The following is a 16,792-nucleotide window of genomic DNA, read 5'->3' as shown; positions in this document are numbered from 1 at the left end:
GTATAGAAACAGGTCTTAGAAATTCATCCCTAGCAAATTGTTGTGTTTTCCACATGAGCGTGGGCTAAGAGGATTCAGTTTTTATAGGTGCCATGCCCAAGTTTTGCTTTAAAGGGTGAAGTGAAAGCAAGGTTAGAGCATAACCCAACTCGAAGGGCTGTGGAGAGACGTTTTATTACTGCCTGAGCTGGGAAGGAGAGGATCAGGCTTTGAAATGCACAGTGTTTCTAGATCTAAAAGTTGATAGTGAATCTCAGCCAGGGTATAATACACTGTAATACAAAACTTGGCTTGTCTGCATGAGACTCCAATGGCAGTCAAATCCCCTTTCAGTGGCCACTGCTCCATTACTTAAAAATCAATAAGAAAATACGAAGCTTTTATTGATTCCCCTCGTGGTTTTTTATTGCTATTTTTTTTTTCTTCAGGAGGGTTTTTGACATCACTGGTGTTTGGCTGTTTCTTGCTCAACCTCTTTGTTTTCCTATGGCATCTTCATCTCAGGCACAAGCCCCTGAGCACGGAGAGGCTAAAGCCAGCCTCGCCTTTACGAGGTGAGAAGGAGCTTTTCCATCAAGAGAGAGGAAGGGTCCTGGGGTAATGAAACCTTACGGGGGAGAGGTTTGGGAGGAGCTGTACTTTTTAATTAAGGAAACGTTGCGCTGTTAGAGATCACCTGCTGCATTATGATAAAGTTTCTCTGTAGGCACTCTATGAGTGTGGGGGGGACCGGGACGAGCGGCAGCCCCTCGGGGGCGGCGTGGGGCCGGGCAGCCCCTCTCCCCGCGGGGTTTGTGTCTTTAACACGGCTGGCGGGGCGCCGGGCGGGCGGAGGCGTGGTGAGCCGGGAAGGAGCCAGTTTCCTGCTTCCCCGCTCGCAGCCGAGCGGCCGCGGCGGCGGGGGGAGGCGCTCGCCGCCCCCCCATCCATCCTTCCATCTCTCCCTCCCTTTTTCCCTCCGTCCCTCCCTCCCTCCACCCACCCATCCATCCATCCATCCATCCGTCCGCTCACCCACCCACCCCCGCCCGCCCTCCATGGGCCGGCGCGGCCGGCGCTGAGCGCCGGGAGGCAGCGCCCGGCGGCGCCCGGCTGCCGCGATGAGCGGCGGGGAGGTGGTGTGCTCGGGCTGGCTCCGAAAGTCACCGCCGGAGAAGAAGTTACGGAGATACGTAAGTCTCAGCCCACCCCATTTCATCCTTACCCCGGCCCCGGGAAAGCCGGGATCCATCCCCGCCGCCTCCATCCGCGCTCCTCCGCCGCCAGCCCGGGTGCACCTGCCGCCGCCTCTCCCGGCGCCGCTGGGGCTCGGCTGGGCGGGGGTGCCCCTTGCCCGGGTGGGGAACGAAAGCTTCTGGCTCCTCGCCTCTCGGGGAAGGCGGGTGGGAGCATCTCCGAGCCCCCCGGCTTGCTCCCTGCCCCGGGGTGGTGGGATGGGCCGTGACGGCCACGGCTGGAGCGGACACTGCGCTGGGGCCGTTCTGGCTGCGCCCCGCGGTGGCCGGGCTCACCCGGGACATGCGACGGTCACACCCCCGCCTTTGAAGTCGTGTGTTTTAGGGGAGGCTGGGAGTACCTTGGTCTCAGAGAGTAAAGGTACTAACGCATCTTGGATCTCCCCCAGCATTCCCATAATAGTCGCTCTCCCCCATCCCGTGCAGGGTTCCTATTAATCATTGAACGTTCGAACCCTTTGAAGATAGCACCAGTAGCGCTTCGATAGCCTTTGCGTCGTTAGCGGCTGAGATCAAACACTTCAAAGAAGTTGTAAAAAGAGGGTCCAAATGCCAGCTCTGTCACATTCCCCACTCATTGAAAGAAATAACTGTTCATTGCGTCCTCCGCCTGACACTCCTGCCATGTGCCACGAGCATTAGCGCTCAGAAAAGCGCTGCCGTCCTATGACTCGGCACATCACTCCCCAGGATGTCCAGGGTCCCACTCCCTGACACCAAAGACCAGCCTCAGCCAGCCTTCACATGACTGGAATGCAGCCTCTGGGAGGGAGCTGGATGCTTTCCCTTCCTGGGGGGACACCAGCCAGATCATCCTTTGGTCCTGTTGCTTTTGCCTGCGTGCATTTGGGGAATAGCAGGCAGAACAAGTGCAGCTGGTGTCTCCCCAGTGCCTGTTATTGATTGATGGAAGCATCACTGTCTACCCTTGAGAGGGAGATGGATGTCCGTAGTCCCGTACTGCAGGCTAGAGCAGGACTGGGGTTGTGACTGATTTGTGACAGTGTTATTAGCCTTGCCCAAAATGGGTTCAGCCCCTTAGACATCAGTGGTACCACGTCCCTTTGCATTAGACCATGTGTCCAGTTGCTCTTGGCAATTCTTTCCTTGTGTGCCTCATGCTCTTCCAGGAAATATCAGGTTGGCACAGGGCTGAGGGATGGAACTACTAGGGCATCCAGAAATGTAAACCTGAGTGTTTATGTGGGAAGTATCAACCCCCTAATGAACGTAGGTAGGCTTCGTGGGAGGTGGACAGAATGACTTTGTGCATGCTGAACTGTGGAGGATGCTTTTAGCTTAATGGAGCAAAGCACCTTCCTCCCGCAGAAATCAACTAATTGCTGCTCCTGAGTCACCAATGGCCTTAACTCATCAAACATCATTAGCTCCCCAGCATCTGCCCCATGAAAGGGCGCTCACATCACTGTCTGAATATCCAGCTTGTGCTCTGGCATTCCAGCAAGAGCTGAATAAATCTGCTAAATGCTCTGCATGGAGGGTGTGACATGCCGGCGGTTAGTGCTAATTATCGATGTGCATAAGAGTGCTTTTCATCCACATACATCCCAAAGTGCTTTGCAAGCCACCTATGTTTTCAAAACATCCTCATTGCCCCAAGAGGAAATGCAGCCATGCTGAGATGTGCCCGGCCATCCCACGCAGCCTCCGCGGGGCAGGAAGCGATGCTTGGCAGATGTCACTCGAGGGGATCTCTGCGCTGAAGCGGTCCCGGCGCTGTGGTCAGTGGGACTTCCCTTCCAGTCGCACCAGTTGCACCAGCTTCCTGCACCGGTGGCTGGATTTCAAAGCATTGAAGGCCTTTAGCTTGGACCGTGTCTCACTTGGTGGTGCCTCGTCCCTTTGCTTTTTCATGCACCATTATTGATACTGTATTTATGTAGCTGTGGTGTGCATTTAGGGTGTTGGTGTGAGGATCAGGCTCTCCCCAGTGTAGCTCAGAGCAGCTTGCTCGTCCAGAGCCTGAGGGTGATGGCTTTCCTCCCGTAAAACCTGCCTTTGTCCACAATAAACCCACATGGCTGGACTTTGGTTTTCATGCACAAAAGGCGGTTTATGCCGGCTTTTGTATGGCCTCAAAGGGAAGGTGCTGAATCGCTGGCTTTGCCACTTTCCTTATGTCTTCGGTTTATGTTCTGCTTTGAGATCTCAGAGGAGAAATCTCAGGCTGCAGGATGCTGCTAATGGGGTTTGAAGTTCCTGCTCTGGCTGTATTGACACAGGGGAGCGGATAGATTTATTTTTTCTTTGACAAGTGCATTTCAAATGTCTGCACATGGGTGTGTTGCTAACGCTGTCCTTGAAGTGCTGTGCTTTTATAAGCCTGGTTTTGTTTTGCTTTTATTTTTGAAGGAGATCTATGGCAAGAAAGGAAAATACTAAATTTTCTCTCTGACTTCCACCCAGGGTGGTTGGGAAAGGGGGCTCTTCTCCACACCTGATCAGTGCAGCATTAATCTGCATTTACAGCAGTGCCTGCTCTGTTTCACTTCAGAGGATTGTGTTTATGTGAGATTGTGGGACCTATTTGTACAACGCTCTGGGAAATATCAGCGTTGTGAGTTTCTCTTCTGTTGAGGGACATTCAAATGATCAAACGATGACTGCTTAAAGGCTGAGACAAAGTGTGTCTTTTTTCAGCCTCATAACTGCAGACAGGGGTTCATGTAGACTCAGGGCAGTTTGGCTGTAAATGCTACTGTAATATTGATAATAAAAGCTAAGCAAACAACTGAAGGTCAAGAATAATTGAAGTACCAAAATATCTCTTTTCACCTCTGCTCTGCTTAGGACATCAAGCTCCCTCATCCTCTTGCTTAATTGCTTTTTTTCAGACAAACACTTCTTGTACATTCGTAGAATGGTTTGGGTTGGAAGAGAGGTTTAAAACTCATCTATCCCACTCCCCTGGCAATGAGCAGGCACATCTTCAACTAGACCAGGTTCCTCAGAGCCCTGTCCAGCCTGGCCTTGTATGTTTCCAGAGATGGAGCATCTACCACCTCTCTGGGCAACCTGTGCCAGTGGCTCACCACCCCCATTTTAAAAAATTTTCTTCCTCATATCTGGTCTGAATCTACCCTCTTTCAGTTTACAGCCATTGTCCCATGTCCTGTTGCTACAGACCCTATTAAAAAGCCTGCTCCTACCTTTTGCCTCTCTGACTTTCATGCATGAAAGAGTCTCCTTGTACGCAGCCACAAAGCACAGAACTGTCTTTTAATTCTCCTCCTGGCTCCTCCTTAAAACACATGTGAAAAAAAAATTTTAAAAAAACCCAATCCCTAAACAAAACCCCGGGCTTTAGTTGTGTGACCAGTGAGCCGAGACCAGCGCATGTTGTGCTGGTCCTGTACTGACTCACTGTCTCCTGGTCCTCTCCTGCTGGACGTGCCTGTCTGTTGTCTCCTGTGTTAGACGTGGGTTTGGAGCAGTGTTTTGTGTCTGTCCGCTGCCCGGCACGATGGGCTCAGGGCTGGACTGTCTGGCAGGGAAGCACTGTGAAAAACAAGTGCTGTCGTAGAGCAGCTCAGCTCCCTATCGTTAGATCAGTGTGCTCTGCCTGCTCATTTATGTACCATGAAGTCAGAGTATTTTCTGTCTGGCTGAGATGTATGTCTGCACTTCTGACTAAAACAAAAGCTTCTCATCGTGTGCCGGTTGTACAGTCCTCTAGTTTTTGGGTTTTGGTTTTTTCCCCCTAGCTTTGGGTTTTGGTTTTTTTCCTCCCAGCTGATTTTTCTGGATTTGTCTTTGTGCATCAGTTTTGTTCTTACATCATGTAAAAGCAGTTTAATCAAGGCCATTGGAAGAGCTGCTCCTCTCTGATGGGACAAGCAAGAAGAGGTTAAAGGGCTGATTTACTGATTGCAGCCCTGTTCCTAGGGGCACCTCCTTGATGAAGGGCTTATTTTGGTTCCTGAAGTAGATCCTTCATATCCCACCTGAAAATGCATCGTAAGGATGTCCTCCTTAAATGAGAATGTGGGATGTGGACTGAAGTAGGACCATTAGTGCAGGGTTATCATAGGCTGTCAAGTAGTGGAGATGCCAGGTGGAGTTTGGCACAGTGCTGATTGGGATGAAATTTTATAGGAGGGAGAAGAAAGAACATCTCTTTATTCTGCAGCAAAGTACAAAAGATTGTGCAGAATTACCTCCTTTTTTTCTCTCTTCTAAGGAGTTTTAATCGGTCACTCCCATACTCAGCTGTGCCATGCCTCATATGGGATGCTCTACCCATTAACAAAAATAGGAAACAGTTGCAGACATGCCAGAGAAAAGCACCAAAAAATGAGCAAAAATATAGAAAGCAGAAAGACTGAAGGAAATGGGTTTGTTTGGGGATGAGAGGGCTGAGAGGAGAAATAACAGTCCTGGCGTATGCCAAAGGTGGCTGCGAAGGAGAAGGGAGTAAACTGTTCTACATGGCTGGTGACTGGAGGCCAAGAAGTGCTGAGCTTGAGCTGCAGCAAGGGAAACAAGTGTAGGAAAAACTTCCTAACCTCTGATTGCCAGAGGAGTGGAGCAGTGGAACAGATGGTTTGGGATGGGCTTGGAGTCTCCATCGTGGCAGTTCTGAAGTGCAGGTTGGCCAAACTCCACTTCAGAGAGCTGAATCTGTTTAGAGGCAGTGGAATAAATTTGACAAATTCTCCAGAAGTTCCTTCCAGCGCTGGTTTGGGTGAATTTATGGATTTTGAGCCTGTATGCAGGGAGGGGTAGCTAAGAGGCTTAAGGGCACTGATTATGTCACCTGGATCTCCTGATGGGACTCAGGGAAGTCCTCTGACAAGTTCTTTGTAGAAAGTTTTGATTGCACTGAAACTCCATGAGTTTGCACTTACTCCATCTGTCAAACTGCCTTGCTGCACCCTGCTCCTCCCATGTAATCTCCCAGCTTGATTCCAAAAGACCATCATATATTTTAGCAATTGTAATCTGCCCAATGATTCATGGGAGGGATGAACACTTGCTCCACCAGAGAAGGTTTTGCAGGTCAGGGGGTGCATTTTGCTTGCAAAGGCAGTGCCTGCCAGCGCTCCTGCTACACCAGCTCTCTTGTGCAATGCTGCACAAAGGTCCCACTCTCTAACTTGTTTCTCTGCTGCATCATTGCTGATGAGTCAAAACACATGATCTCTTCCCTACAAGAGGGGAAGAGGTCTTACCCCCTCCTTTTGGGGTCATTTTTTTGACTGTGGGACTGCATTCCTTTGCCCACTGTAGCATTTTCTGGAAACAGCCAGGTGGTGATCTATTGTCGTCATGAAAATTGTGATCTAGTAACAGGCAGATACTTGAAGAATGATTGTGGGAACCATTTGATGAAGTCAAACTCTTGATTGTAGAAGGTGACAAAATAAGGAGCAACAGCCAACACCCAGATTTGTAGGTTCAGTTTGGTTCTTAGGAAAGCCCCTCCAATAAGAGGGTCATGGAGTAAAGGAACAGCTTCCCACAGAGGCTGCAGGGTCTCAGTCTTTGGAGGTTTTCGAGACTTGGCTAGAGAAAATTCCAGCAGACCTGATCTAGTGACACCTCAAATGTCAAGTCAGCAAGGCTGGACTAGAAACCTCCTGAGGTGCCTCTAACCCAATATTTCTTACGCCTCTGTAAGGTGCAACGTGGAGCCACAAGTCTCAGAAGCAGTAGAGCTGTTGTAGCCCAGCTCGCTGTGAAGGTGGACAGTCTTTGTTTTGTTTGCTGCCAGCACACATGTTGGGGCAGCTCTTCAGCTGCTGAAACCCAGACTGGTCTGGCCAGGACTAACCCGTGTATATTTCGAGGCATTGCATCAATTGAGGTGGACATGCCCACGGAGGTAAGGAGTCCATCTGTTGTGTGGGGGTGAACCTGGTGTATTTTTCTGCTGCTTTGGCTTTGCTGAGACAGCTTGAGTGAATCCTCAGCTATCTGTCATGACTTCAGTGTTGGCTAATTGTCTTGGCAGTCCACAGTGGATGTAAAAGATTAATGGTGCCAAAGCACAGGTTGAACTTAAGAAAGACAAACAGTACTTAAGGAAAATGTGCGAGGAAGCCGGCTTTGTTTCTCTTTGAAAGAGAGCAGAAGTGACACTGAACCAATTTTTTTTCCCCTTTTTCTTTTAGCAACTATCAGATGGAAGACATGATGCAAAAGTGTTTACCAGACCGAAGCACATAATTTATACTAGTGACTCAAAGGAAGAACAAAAGTTTTTTATCTGTATTACAGTAGCAGCTGAGGCGACTGGGGCTGTGTTTGGGGAGACCACATCTGCCATGAAAGGTCTGGTCTGATGGGGAAACCAAGGCACGGAGCAAGTCAGTGATTTGGCTGCACTTGTGTTCAGGGTCATTCCCACAGCTGGAAACTCACCTGGGCTTTATGGTTTCTACCTGGGCCAGGGGCTTCTGAGCTGTTCACAAGCTGCTGAGGATGTGTGAAGCTGTGAGGATGTGGATACGGATTGCAGCTAGTCCAGGGAAGTACATAATGCATCTATCAGGGATTTGGATGATGAGGCTGCCACAGTCACCAAGGGTCTCTCTGAGATGAGTTGACCCTAAAGGTTTGGAAATTACTGCTTTTAATATAAATGGCCCTTCCTTTCAGTAATCATTTAAAGTCTTTATACTCTCACTTTCCTATCATAATGCTTAGGTGGATCTTTCAGCACCTTACAGTAGTGACAAAACGTATCTCAGGAGGTGGAAGAAATGAGAGAGGTTTTTATTTACCTCAGGGTGCCTGTAGAGCAGCAGTAGAGCTGAGGGACATTTTGCTGCCATTCCGTGTAGCTTCTCCACCTTGCTGCCAAGTGAAACCAGCTTTGTGGTTATCATGTGGTTATCATGGGTTAAACCACAGCAAATTGGCAGTGACTGTGGGAGGCTCTGTAGATGGAGCCAGCGTAGAGCATGGCTGGTGCCTGATCTTTAGTGGGCTTCTGCAGGACTCAGTCTTAGGGCCAGTGCTCTTCAACATCTAAAACAATTACGTGGGTGCAGGACTCAAAGGGATACTAAGTAAGTTTGTTGATGATAATAAGTTGGGAGGAGCTGTTGCCCCCCTCCAAGGCAGAGAGGCCCTACAGAGGGATCTGGGCAGGTTAGAGGACTGGATGGTCATCAACCATATGAAGTTCAGCAAGGGAAAGTACCAGATTCTGCACCTGTCATGGGGCAACCCTGGGTGTATGGACAGCCTGGGGATGAGGTTCTGGAGAGCAGTGCCATGGAAAGGGACCTGGGGGTCCTGTCCTGATGGACAGCAAGTTGAATGTGAGTCAGCAGTGCCCTGGCAGCTGACTCTGGGCAAGAGAGGGGATTGTCCTGCTCTGCTCTGCACTGGGGCGGCCTCACCTTGAGGGCTGGGGGCAGCTTTGGGTGCCACAGTGTGTGAAGGATACAAAGCTGTTGGAGAGTGTCCAGAGGAGGGCCACGAAAATGCTGAAGGCTCTGAAGGGGAAGCCTTATGAGGAGCAGCTGAGGGCACTTGGGCTATTCAGCCTGGAGAACAGGAAACTGAGGAGGGGAGACCTCAGTGTGGTCTGCAGCTGCTGTGGAAGCAGAGGGGCAGGCACTGATCTCCGTGGTGACCAGTGACAGGACTGAGTGAACATCATGAAGGTGTGTCAGGGAAAGTTTAGGCTGGGTATTAGGAAAGGGTTCTTCACCCAGAGGATGGCTGGACACTGGAACAGGCTCCCCAGGGAAGTGGTTGCAGCACCAAGCTTGGCAGAGTTGAAGAAGCCTTTGGGCAATGCTCTCGGGCACATGGTGTGACTCTTGAGGTGTCCTGTGCAGGGCCGGGAGCTGGACTTCAGTGATGTGGGTCCCTTTCAGCTCAGGATCTTCTGTAAATCTGTGATCACTTTTCTTTCTTTTTTGTGGTTAGTGACAGAAAAAAACAAATAGTCATCATGTGGATTCACAAAAACAGACTTGAGACCTTAAGAAGAGATGCAGACCATTTGCATACTGCCAGGCATACAGAGTTGCACCAAGGCATGCCTGCCACGACCTTGCAACACACAAAGAGGATTTCCTCAAGGTCAGCGTGCAAGCCTGCACAGTGCCATCGTACATATGTCATCAATCATATCTAGTCATACAGCAATTTAAATACCTGCTGCGTTTAAGTAGAAAATCTTTAAAAATGTTTTAAAAGCAGCTTTGGTCAAAAAAAATTTGTTCTTAGCTGTCTTTAGCCTGCAAGCTGTGCCTTTGAAGGATAGGAGGAAAATCTGAGTGCTGGAAGCATATGTTTCTTGCCGTGTAAGATAGCCAGCAGTACCTGTTTCTCCATTGAATCTGGACTAAATCCAGCAACCTGGGGGCAAAGGGGGGAGCTGATTTCATCTCTGGATTTGTGTTTTCATATTTGGTTCCTATTTTTTTGCTGAGTTCTTGTGCACTTTTTCTGGAGAAGGTTCTGATTTGGGAAATCTTGCATCAGTCTGGTTGTCTGCATTACACTAATGCCTAGAAATTAACTTCTCCATCCAAATGTGAATATTCTCGCCCCAAAATGATGTGTGTTCAGGGAAGGAAGTTTTCTCTTGGGTCAGAAATGAAACATTTTTATTTATAGTTTAAATCTGGTTTTGAGGCAGGACCAGTTGAGATCAGCTCTTAGACTTTTCTGTATTAAGTGTTCAGATTGCTTCTTCTTTTCTGTTATTTCAAAAGCTTTTCTGTCTCTGCCTACTCCAGACTCCACATGGCCTCTGAATTTTTAAATGGTGTATGTTTGTTCTCTCTATTACAGAAATAATAATCTATTGACAGAAATGAATATCTATTGACTGAACTATCTTCTGGTTGGTTTTTTTTTTAATTACTATTTATTCTTTTGCTTCCCCTTGCCTTTTGGACACATCCAAACTATTTCCATCATGCCTTCCGGATTGAAGATACTGTCCTAATAGTATTTCAGAACTTGTTATGCATCTTATTCCGTTTAAACCTGGTATTTTCCAAAGGCGTTTGCTTTGGAAGGCATTTAGACATTTCTTTGGTGGAGTTCCAGGTCCCGCATCCATATGGTGAGATGGAAATAACTTTTGAGTCAAAGATTTGCAGTCTTCTGAATTTCATGGATTTTCAGTGATTAAGTTTTGCTGATGATCCCAGCTGCTGTCTCACCCATTCTGGTTCCTCACTGACCTTCAGAATAAGCCAATGGACTTTCTTGTGGCTGCCAAAAGTTGCAAGTTGGCTTGCTAAATCCACTTTTTGGCCACTTAACATAATATCCAACCAGGGATTATGTCTCATTTCCAAAAGTGACCAGTAAGCCTTCACTTCTCTTTACTGGTGACACTGGGGTGTCTTTTAAACTTTCAGCTTTGAAGAGCCGTGTTGCATGTACATGGGAGCTTTGGCACCGTGTGCTGCTGTTGCACTGGGCAGTGCTTTCATTTGTCTGCCTTTTTTTAATCTCATAATAATTTCAGTAACAATGCTTAATGGGGTTATTAGTCATTGCTACCGATCTGTTCTTCAGATCTTCACCCACATTGTCATATAAGGATCTTTTGGCACTTTTTTGTTTATTTGTAGGGGGAAATATGTGGTTTTACTGCTCCCTGGATGCTCTTGGCTTGAAACTGTGCCCCATGGAAAAGGGAAGGTTGGCTATGCAATTCAGCTCTGGGTTTTGGTAGTTGCCTCTCCATTTAGAAGTCTCCCTTACCACTCCTGTAGAGGCCACATCAGCAACTCCAGATCTCCTTTCTTCTCACACTGCTTGCCCACAGATGCTGTGTTTGAGAGCCATCCAGCGCAGGAAGCGCAATAAACCATAGAATCATAGAATTGCAGTGGTTTGGGTTGGAGGCAACCTTAAAGATCATCTAGTTCCAGCCCCCTGCCATGGGCAGGGACAGCTTCCACTAAACCAGGTTGCTTGGAGCCTCATCCAGCCTGGCCTTAAAGACTTCAGGGATGGAGCATCCACAGCTTCTCTGAGCAACCTGTTCCAGTGCCTCACCACCCTCACAGTAAAGAATTTCTTCCTAATGTCTAAGCTAAATCTCTTCTCTTTTAATTTAAAACTCATCCCCCTTTTCTATCACTATCTGCCTGTGTAACAACTCCTTCTTTTTTATAAGCTCCCTTTAAGTACTGGAAGGCCACAATGAGGTCTCCCTGGAGCCTTTTCTTCTCCAAGCCCCTTCCATAAATGCCCCTCTGTAAATGCCCCTTCTGGCTGATTGACAGCACAAATCAGCCACTCTACTTCCATGCCATCAACTACACACAGCTCCTTTGATTCTGGGTCACTGTGTTGTTCCTAAATAGCTCCCTCCAGATAGGAAGCTACTGAGAAAACCTCATTTGCTTTGACCCAGGAAGAATTGATGACTTGAGGCTTGTATTCTCCCCTGTCTCGCCTTCCCTGCCTGCCTCGCCCACTGCCCACTACACGTAATGTCAGGCCAGACTTTCCAGCGGGCTGTGGGGAACAGAAGAGCTCATTGTTTTGGGGGTCAGGGCACAGGGCCAGGGTGGCAGGAGAGAGGGGCGCAGAGCTGGCAGCTGAGCCCTGCTGCTACCTCCAGCATGGCCTTATGTGATCCATAGGGGCAGCCATGCAGACAGTGGGCACTCTGTGATTGTGGCTCCTTAAAGCCTTTGAGGGAGGGGAATAAATAAATAATATCAATGAAAGGAAAGAAAAGAAGAGATGCAGAAGGTATGGGGTGTACTGACAGGGGTCCTTTTAGCTGTCCTGGCCAGAAGGAGATGCTGAGAAATGATGTAGGCTGGTCCCTGCTCAAGGGTTCAAAATTGGCATTTGAGGTTTTAACTGAGCGTTATCTGTTCAGGTCCTTCTCTGAGCCCTCTGTGTGCATGGAGTGAGGCAGGACATGGAGCAGGAAGTTTTCCTGCCAGCAATCAGGACTTTATCCTGCAGCAATGTGTGTGTGGGTGGACCCCTGACACCAGCGTCTTTGGAGATGGGTGATGAGAGTGATTAGGAGCCTGGGAAAGCTTTACACAACAGGCCTCCAAAGCAGCAAAGGACAGCCACCTTCCAAGGAGAGTGAAGGAGAAAGTGCCCTGATAAAAGTCCTCAAGGCTGCTGTCAGTGCAGAGGGGGGGCAGCATTTCAGCTTGGCTTGTGGGACTTCTGATGTGAGCATCCCAGGGTCCCTCTTCAGGAAGTGGCCCAAAGCATTTGGCACATCACCAAGGAGAGTGAGGTCCCATCCCATCTTGGAACCCACTCTTGGAGAGGCAAGCTTTGGGCTTGGGAGAGGTGACCAGATGTGTCTGACGCCTTGGCATCAAATGCACAAGGGGAGGGGTCACAGATGTTAAAGCTTGTGAGATCTTTTTGTTTCTTCATCCTTCAGCAAGTTCTGCCTCTGCTGTTGATGTGCAATGGGGGAGAAGCTGCCTCCTCCTACCAACTCTGAATTTGCACCTTATAAAGTAGATGAGGTACATGCTGTGAATATCTGCAATTTTAGAAGTCGATAGCACAAAGAAAACACTGGAAAGGAACAAAATTGTTATTTTGAGGTTTAAAGCAGTCAAGGAGTTGAGGATGGATCTTTACAAGAGATACGGCTCTTTCCTCTTTCCTTTTTAGTGAGTTCCCACCTGTAATAGGATGTGCATTGGTCCAAGACTAGCTAGATCCAGCACCAGAGCCATAGAGCTGCTCCCAAAGCCAATTTCAGCCACTGCCTTACACTCCCTCCAAAGTCAACCCAAGGGACGGAGGGCCTGAAGGGATCAGGCCGTTGTCTCAAACGCTTGCAAAACATGTTGGCTGAGGCTTCAACTGGGAATCAATCAGTACACTCCTTTTAGCATCAAATCAGTACAGCCAGCTGGCATGCAGATGGGCTGATGTATCATGTGCTGTCGCAGGGAGGTGCGTTGAGGAGCAAGATTTGAAGACAGAGTCATGTGTGGAGAAAAAGGTTGCCTGCAAGGTTTATTTGTTTGGGGGGTTTTAATACTGAAGGTGCCTCACATGCAGCAGAAAGACAGAGTGTGTTACAGGTTGGTGTCATGGACAGTGCTTCACAAAATGCCCTGTGCTCTGGTGTGTTAGATCTTCACAGGGAGTTGACAATGAGTTTGTCTTGGGCCTCATGGATTGCTCTGGGCTGGGACAGAAATAGGGACATAAAGCAAATCCTGACTTGTGCAATGTGTAGGTTGTTCATGAGGCTTTTTTATGACTACTTAGTTAAGTAGGGTGTTTCGGGACAATGTTCTGTTGGTGATTTTTCTCTGTCCATCCTGCTTCTTGGGAGAGTCTGCCATGACCAACTCAGTGCTGTTAAATATTGTGATTAGGGCATGTGGGGTGAAGTGTGGACCTGCTGCTCTGACACGCTTGGAAATTCAGACGGATTTGAGTTGTTGAATACCACTTGGGAAGGACAAGCTTCAAGATTTCCATTTGTAATTAAGAAGAGCTTTTAAAGCCTGTTCTTTGCATTTCTTTGTACCTGGAGCCTCCCACTAACCAACTGTAGCTCAGGTTGTGGAGGAAGGTGAGAAGCCAGAATGACATGTTTGGGGTTTATGTGTTCCCCCTCTGCTGTGCACATTGCTGCTGAGTCACCTGTAATTTTGGTATGGTTCAACTCTGCTTTGCCAGTGTGGAAGGACCTGGTCAAAACCTTGGATTTCCTTCCTTCAAAGCATGGGATACTTATGACTTGTTATATGTATTTAAAAACAAATAAACACTCAAACCAAACAAAACCCCAACAAAATACTGGTTGATGGAAAACAAAATACCAAAGCACAATCAGAAATGTGGCTCTGGTGCTCTTCAACTTGTAACTTAAGACATTAGTTCCTGGGCAGTATATATTCCTGGATATTATCATAGCTGCTTCTTCTATTTTCTCACCTTTATCCTTTTTGTCCCCAGAGCCCAGTGGTGAGGCCTGGCTTGGGTTCATTTTCTTTCCCCCAAGCTTTGGTCCTTGCACTTTGAACTCTCAAGAATATTCACACGCTTACCCTGAATATTCCAGGGTCTTGGCATTGTAACACTGAGATGGGTTGTAAACACAAATTGTTTTAGCTTTGCACATTCCAACAGAGCAAAGAGCTGGCACAAGAGGTTGGACACCCAGTGAGATTCCAACCTTTCCACCTAGATTGCTTACTGGATATTGGATCTTTACTAACCCTGCCTTATAAGTAGGAAATCAGAGTGTACAGGGACTAAGTGAATATCTCAGGGTTTGCAACGAGTCTAGCACAGAGCTGGGAGCCAGACACCAACATCCTTCAGTCTCATCTTTGTCTTCCCATTCCTGAGCTGCAGCCCAGCATGCTCAGTCCCTGCAGTCTTGTGCTGAGAAATACCAGGTTTCCTGATCCAAGTTCACTTGCACGTGCCTTGCCTTGAAGTTCGTTGGATAAGGTTAGGAGTGAACTCAGTCCAGCTGCCAGACAGGAAAACCTGATGAGCGGAAAGTCAGTCAGACGTGGGAAAGGAGGGGGAAAAGGTGAGTGGTTGTTGTGCACTGGGCAGGGTGTTTGTGCCAAAATCGGTGGATTTGCTCTTGTTTTGGGAGTACACACGTGGCAGGGCACATGTGTGTGCTGGTGGGTGAGCTCAGCTGGGTAATAAGAATAAATCTGCACCGCTTTTGAGAGGCTGGGGCTGGAACATGGTGTAACAGTGATGTGTATAATTTTGTACGGTGAGACAGTCATTTACTGTGCTGTTTCGGCCATCAGCACAACAGCTAGAGGCTGTTAAGATAATTTAGTGGAGGTTTGTGGTTATAAAAACATTTCCATCATGACTAAGGATTCTAATAGAAATTAAATTCAGCCAAGGGGGTTTTAGAATTTTTTTTTTTTTTGTTACATACTCCCCAGTGTTTCTGTTTTGATTTATTAATCTTAAGGAATAGGCTGAGGGATGGCGACTAAATGTTTTTTAATGTATAAAATAGGAGTTGTAAAAAGAAAAAAAAACCAACACTGGATGTTGCAATTAATTTAGTGTAATCTAGTTGTTAAGCAGGGGGGCTCTGGGGTGTCCTGCTCTTGGCTGCTGATTCCACAGACATGTTGGGTAATGTGAAAAGCTATTGTAATGCAATTCTTTGTTATATACATGTTTTTCACTTGGAGTGTTTTGGGTACAAGAGAAAACAGTCTTCTCCATCCATCTTGGCTTCACACAGGATAAGTTGTTCAGCATTAAGAACCGGTTTTTGAAATTTAAACACAACTGCATCCAAGTGCCCAGGTGCCCCCATATCAGCTCAGGATTTCAACAAAATCCTGCAGGATGTTAGCCCTGGACTTCCAACCATGTCCTGCATCTATACAAAATCCCTCTTCCACCACTGAGAACAAGGAGTGTGAGCAATGTGATCTGCTGTGGGAATGCCTCAGCTCTCCCACTCTGCTGTCTTAATCCAAATAATAACAACAAAAAAGTTTGAAGGCTTAGTTTGGAATTGGATAGCTCTCCAAAAATAGGCTCTCCCTGAAGATATCTCCTACTTCCTGCTGGGCTGGAAAAGCTGTGCTGGCAGCCTATGCACTGGGATATTTAGGCATCTTCTGGAGCCTAGAGCATGAAGGAATGCAAAATAATAGAGGAAATCAGTCAAACTTGTTAAATTTCAGAATAGCATTTGGTTTGTGCTTCAAAAAGTGTTCTCCCCCACGCTCTTCCTGCATAAAAAGGCACTTGAGCCAAACCCCAATATTTACAAATACTTTTGAGATCTTCCAGGTGCTGGAGCTCAAAAGTATTTGAGTTCTTACAGGCTAGACCCTCTTTCTCAGAATACCAGATCTTGGCTTGAATGTGTCTGAAAACTGAACCCCAAACAGGTCCGTGTGCATGCAGAGCTGTATTTGCTCCAGCTGTGTCTTCGTGTGTTCAGGACTGGGGGAAGGAGTTTAAAAAAAGTCCTCTAGAACAATAACCTTCTGTTATTTTGTTACATTGAAGGGCCTCTGAATTCTCTCAGGGAATAGCTGGTACCATCAGATATATCTTAGGAGTTTGTCACCAGGAGCTTCATCTCCAGTCACCTTTGAGTCGATGAGCATGGAGGTTGCAGGCACAGAGGTTTCCTCTGCACAGCTCTCTGCAGGCTGCATGTCTTGGTACCCTCTCCTGTCCATTTCATTTTAGTCTTCCTTTCTCCTTTTCATGTAATGTGTAACCTTTAGGGGGTTGTCAGCAGGTACACACTTTTCCCAGCACATGACTTGTGTTTTGGTTGCTGAGCACCTGGTTTTATGGCATGAAGTGGAGCTGCCTCTGTAAATCCATCTTAAGATGAGTAGGAATGAGCACAGAAAGGCTGACATGGCCATCCCCATCTGTTGCAGAGAATCCAGAAACCCAGCCTCAACCTCTGCCTGGACACAGCTGTGCTGTGAGGAGCAAATCCCATTCCAAGCAGGACTCCACAAAACCAAGGCTAAAATTTTAAAAAGCAGTATTATTAACTGCCTCCCCATGTGGTGAGCCTGCACTTAGGAAGCTGGAAAAATCTACATTTCCAAAGTTGTTGAATAGGAATTTTA

The 16,792-nt window shown here is 47.6% G+C and overlaps 1 protein-coding gene across 5 annotated transcripts in view; it reads left to right on the top strand.

Annotated features, from left to right (window-relative positions):
• The first annotated feature begins 1,014 nt into the window (after window positions 1-1,014).
• GAB2 (GRB2 associated binding protein 2) overlaps window positions 1,015-16,792 on the top strand; it is a 93,513-nt gene continuing 77,735 nt past the window's right edge. For all 5 annotated transcript variants that reach the window (XR_009485319.1, XM_059838445.1, XM_059838444.1 and 2 more), the window contains exon 1: window positions 1,015-1,172. Coding sequence is in view for 4 of the 5 variants with exons in the window: in XM_059838445.1 (XP_059694428.1) it covers window positions 1,101-1,172 (72 nt within the window). In the remaining variant the exon portion in view is untranslated. The remainder of the gene's footprint in view (window positions 1,173-16,792) is intronic.

The sequence above is a fragment of the Haemorhous mexicanus genome, chromosome 2 (genome assembly GCF_027477595.1).
Source record: "Haemorhous mexicanus isolate bHaeMex1 chromosome 2, bHaeMex1.pri, whole genome shotgun sequence".
Lineage (NCBI taxonomy): Eukaryota > Metazoa > Chordata > Aves > Passeriformes > Fringillidae > Haemorhous > Haemorhous mexicanus.
Note: the sequence above shows the minus strand (reverse complement) of the source record. Positions and strands in the feature narration are given on the sequence as shown.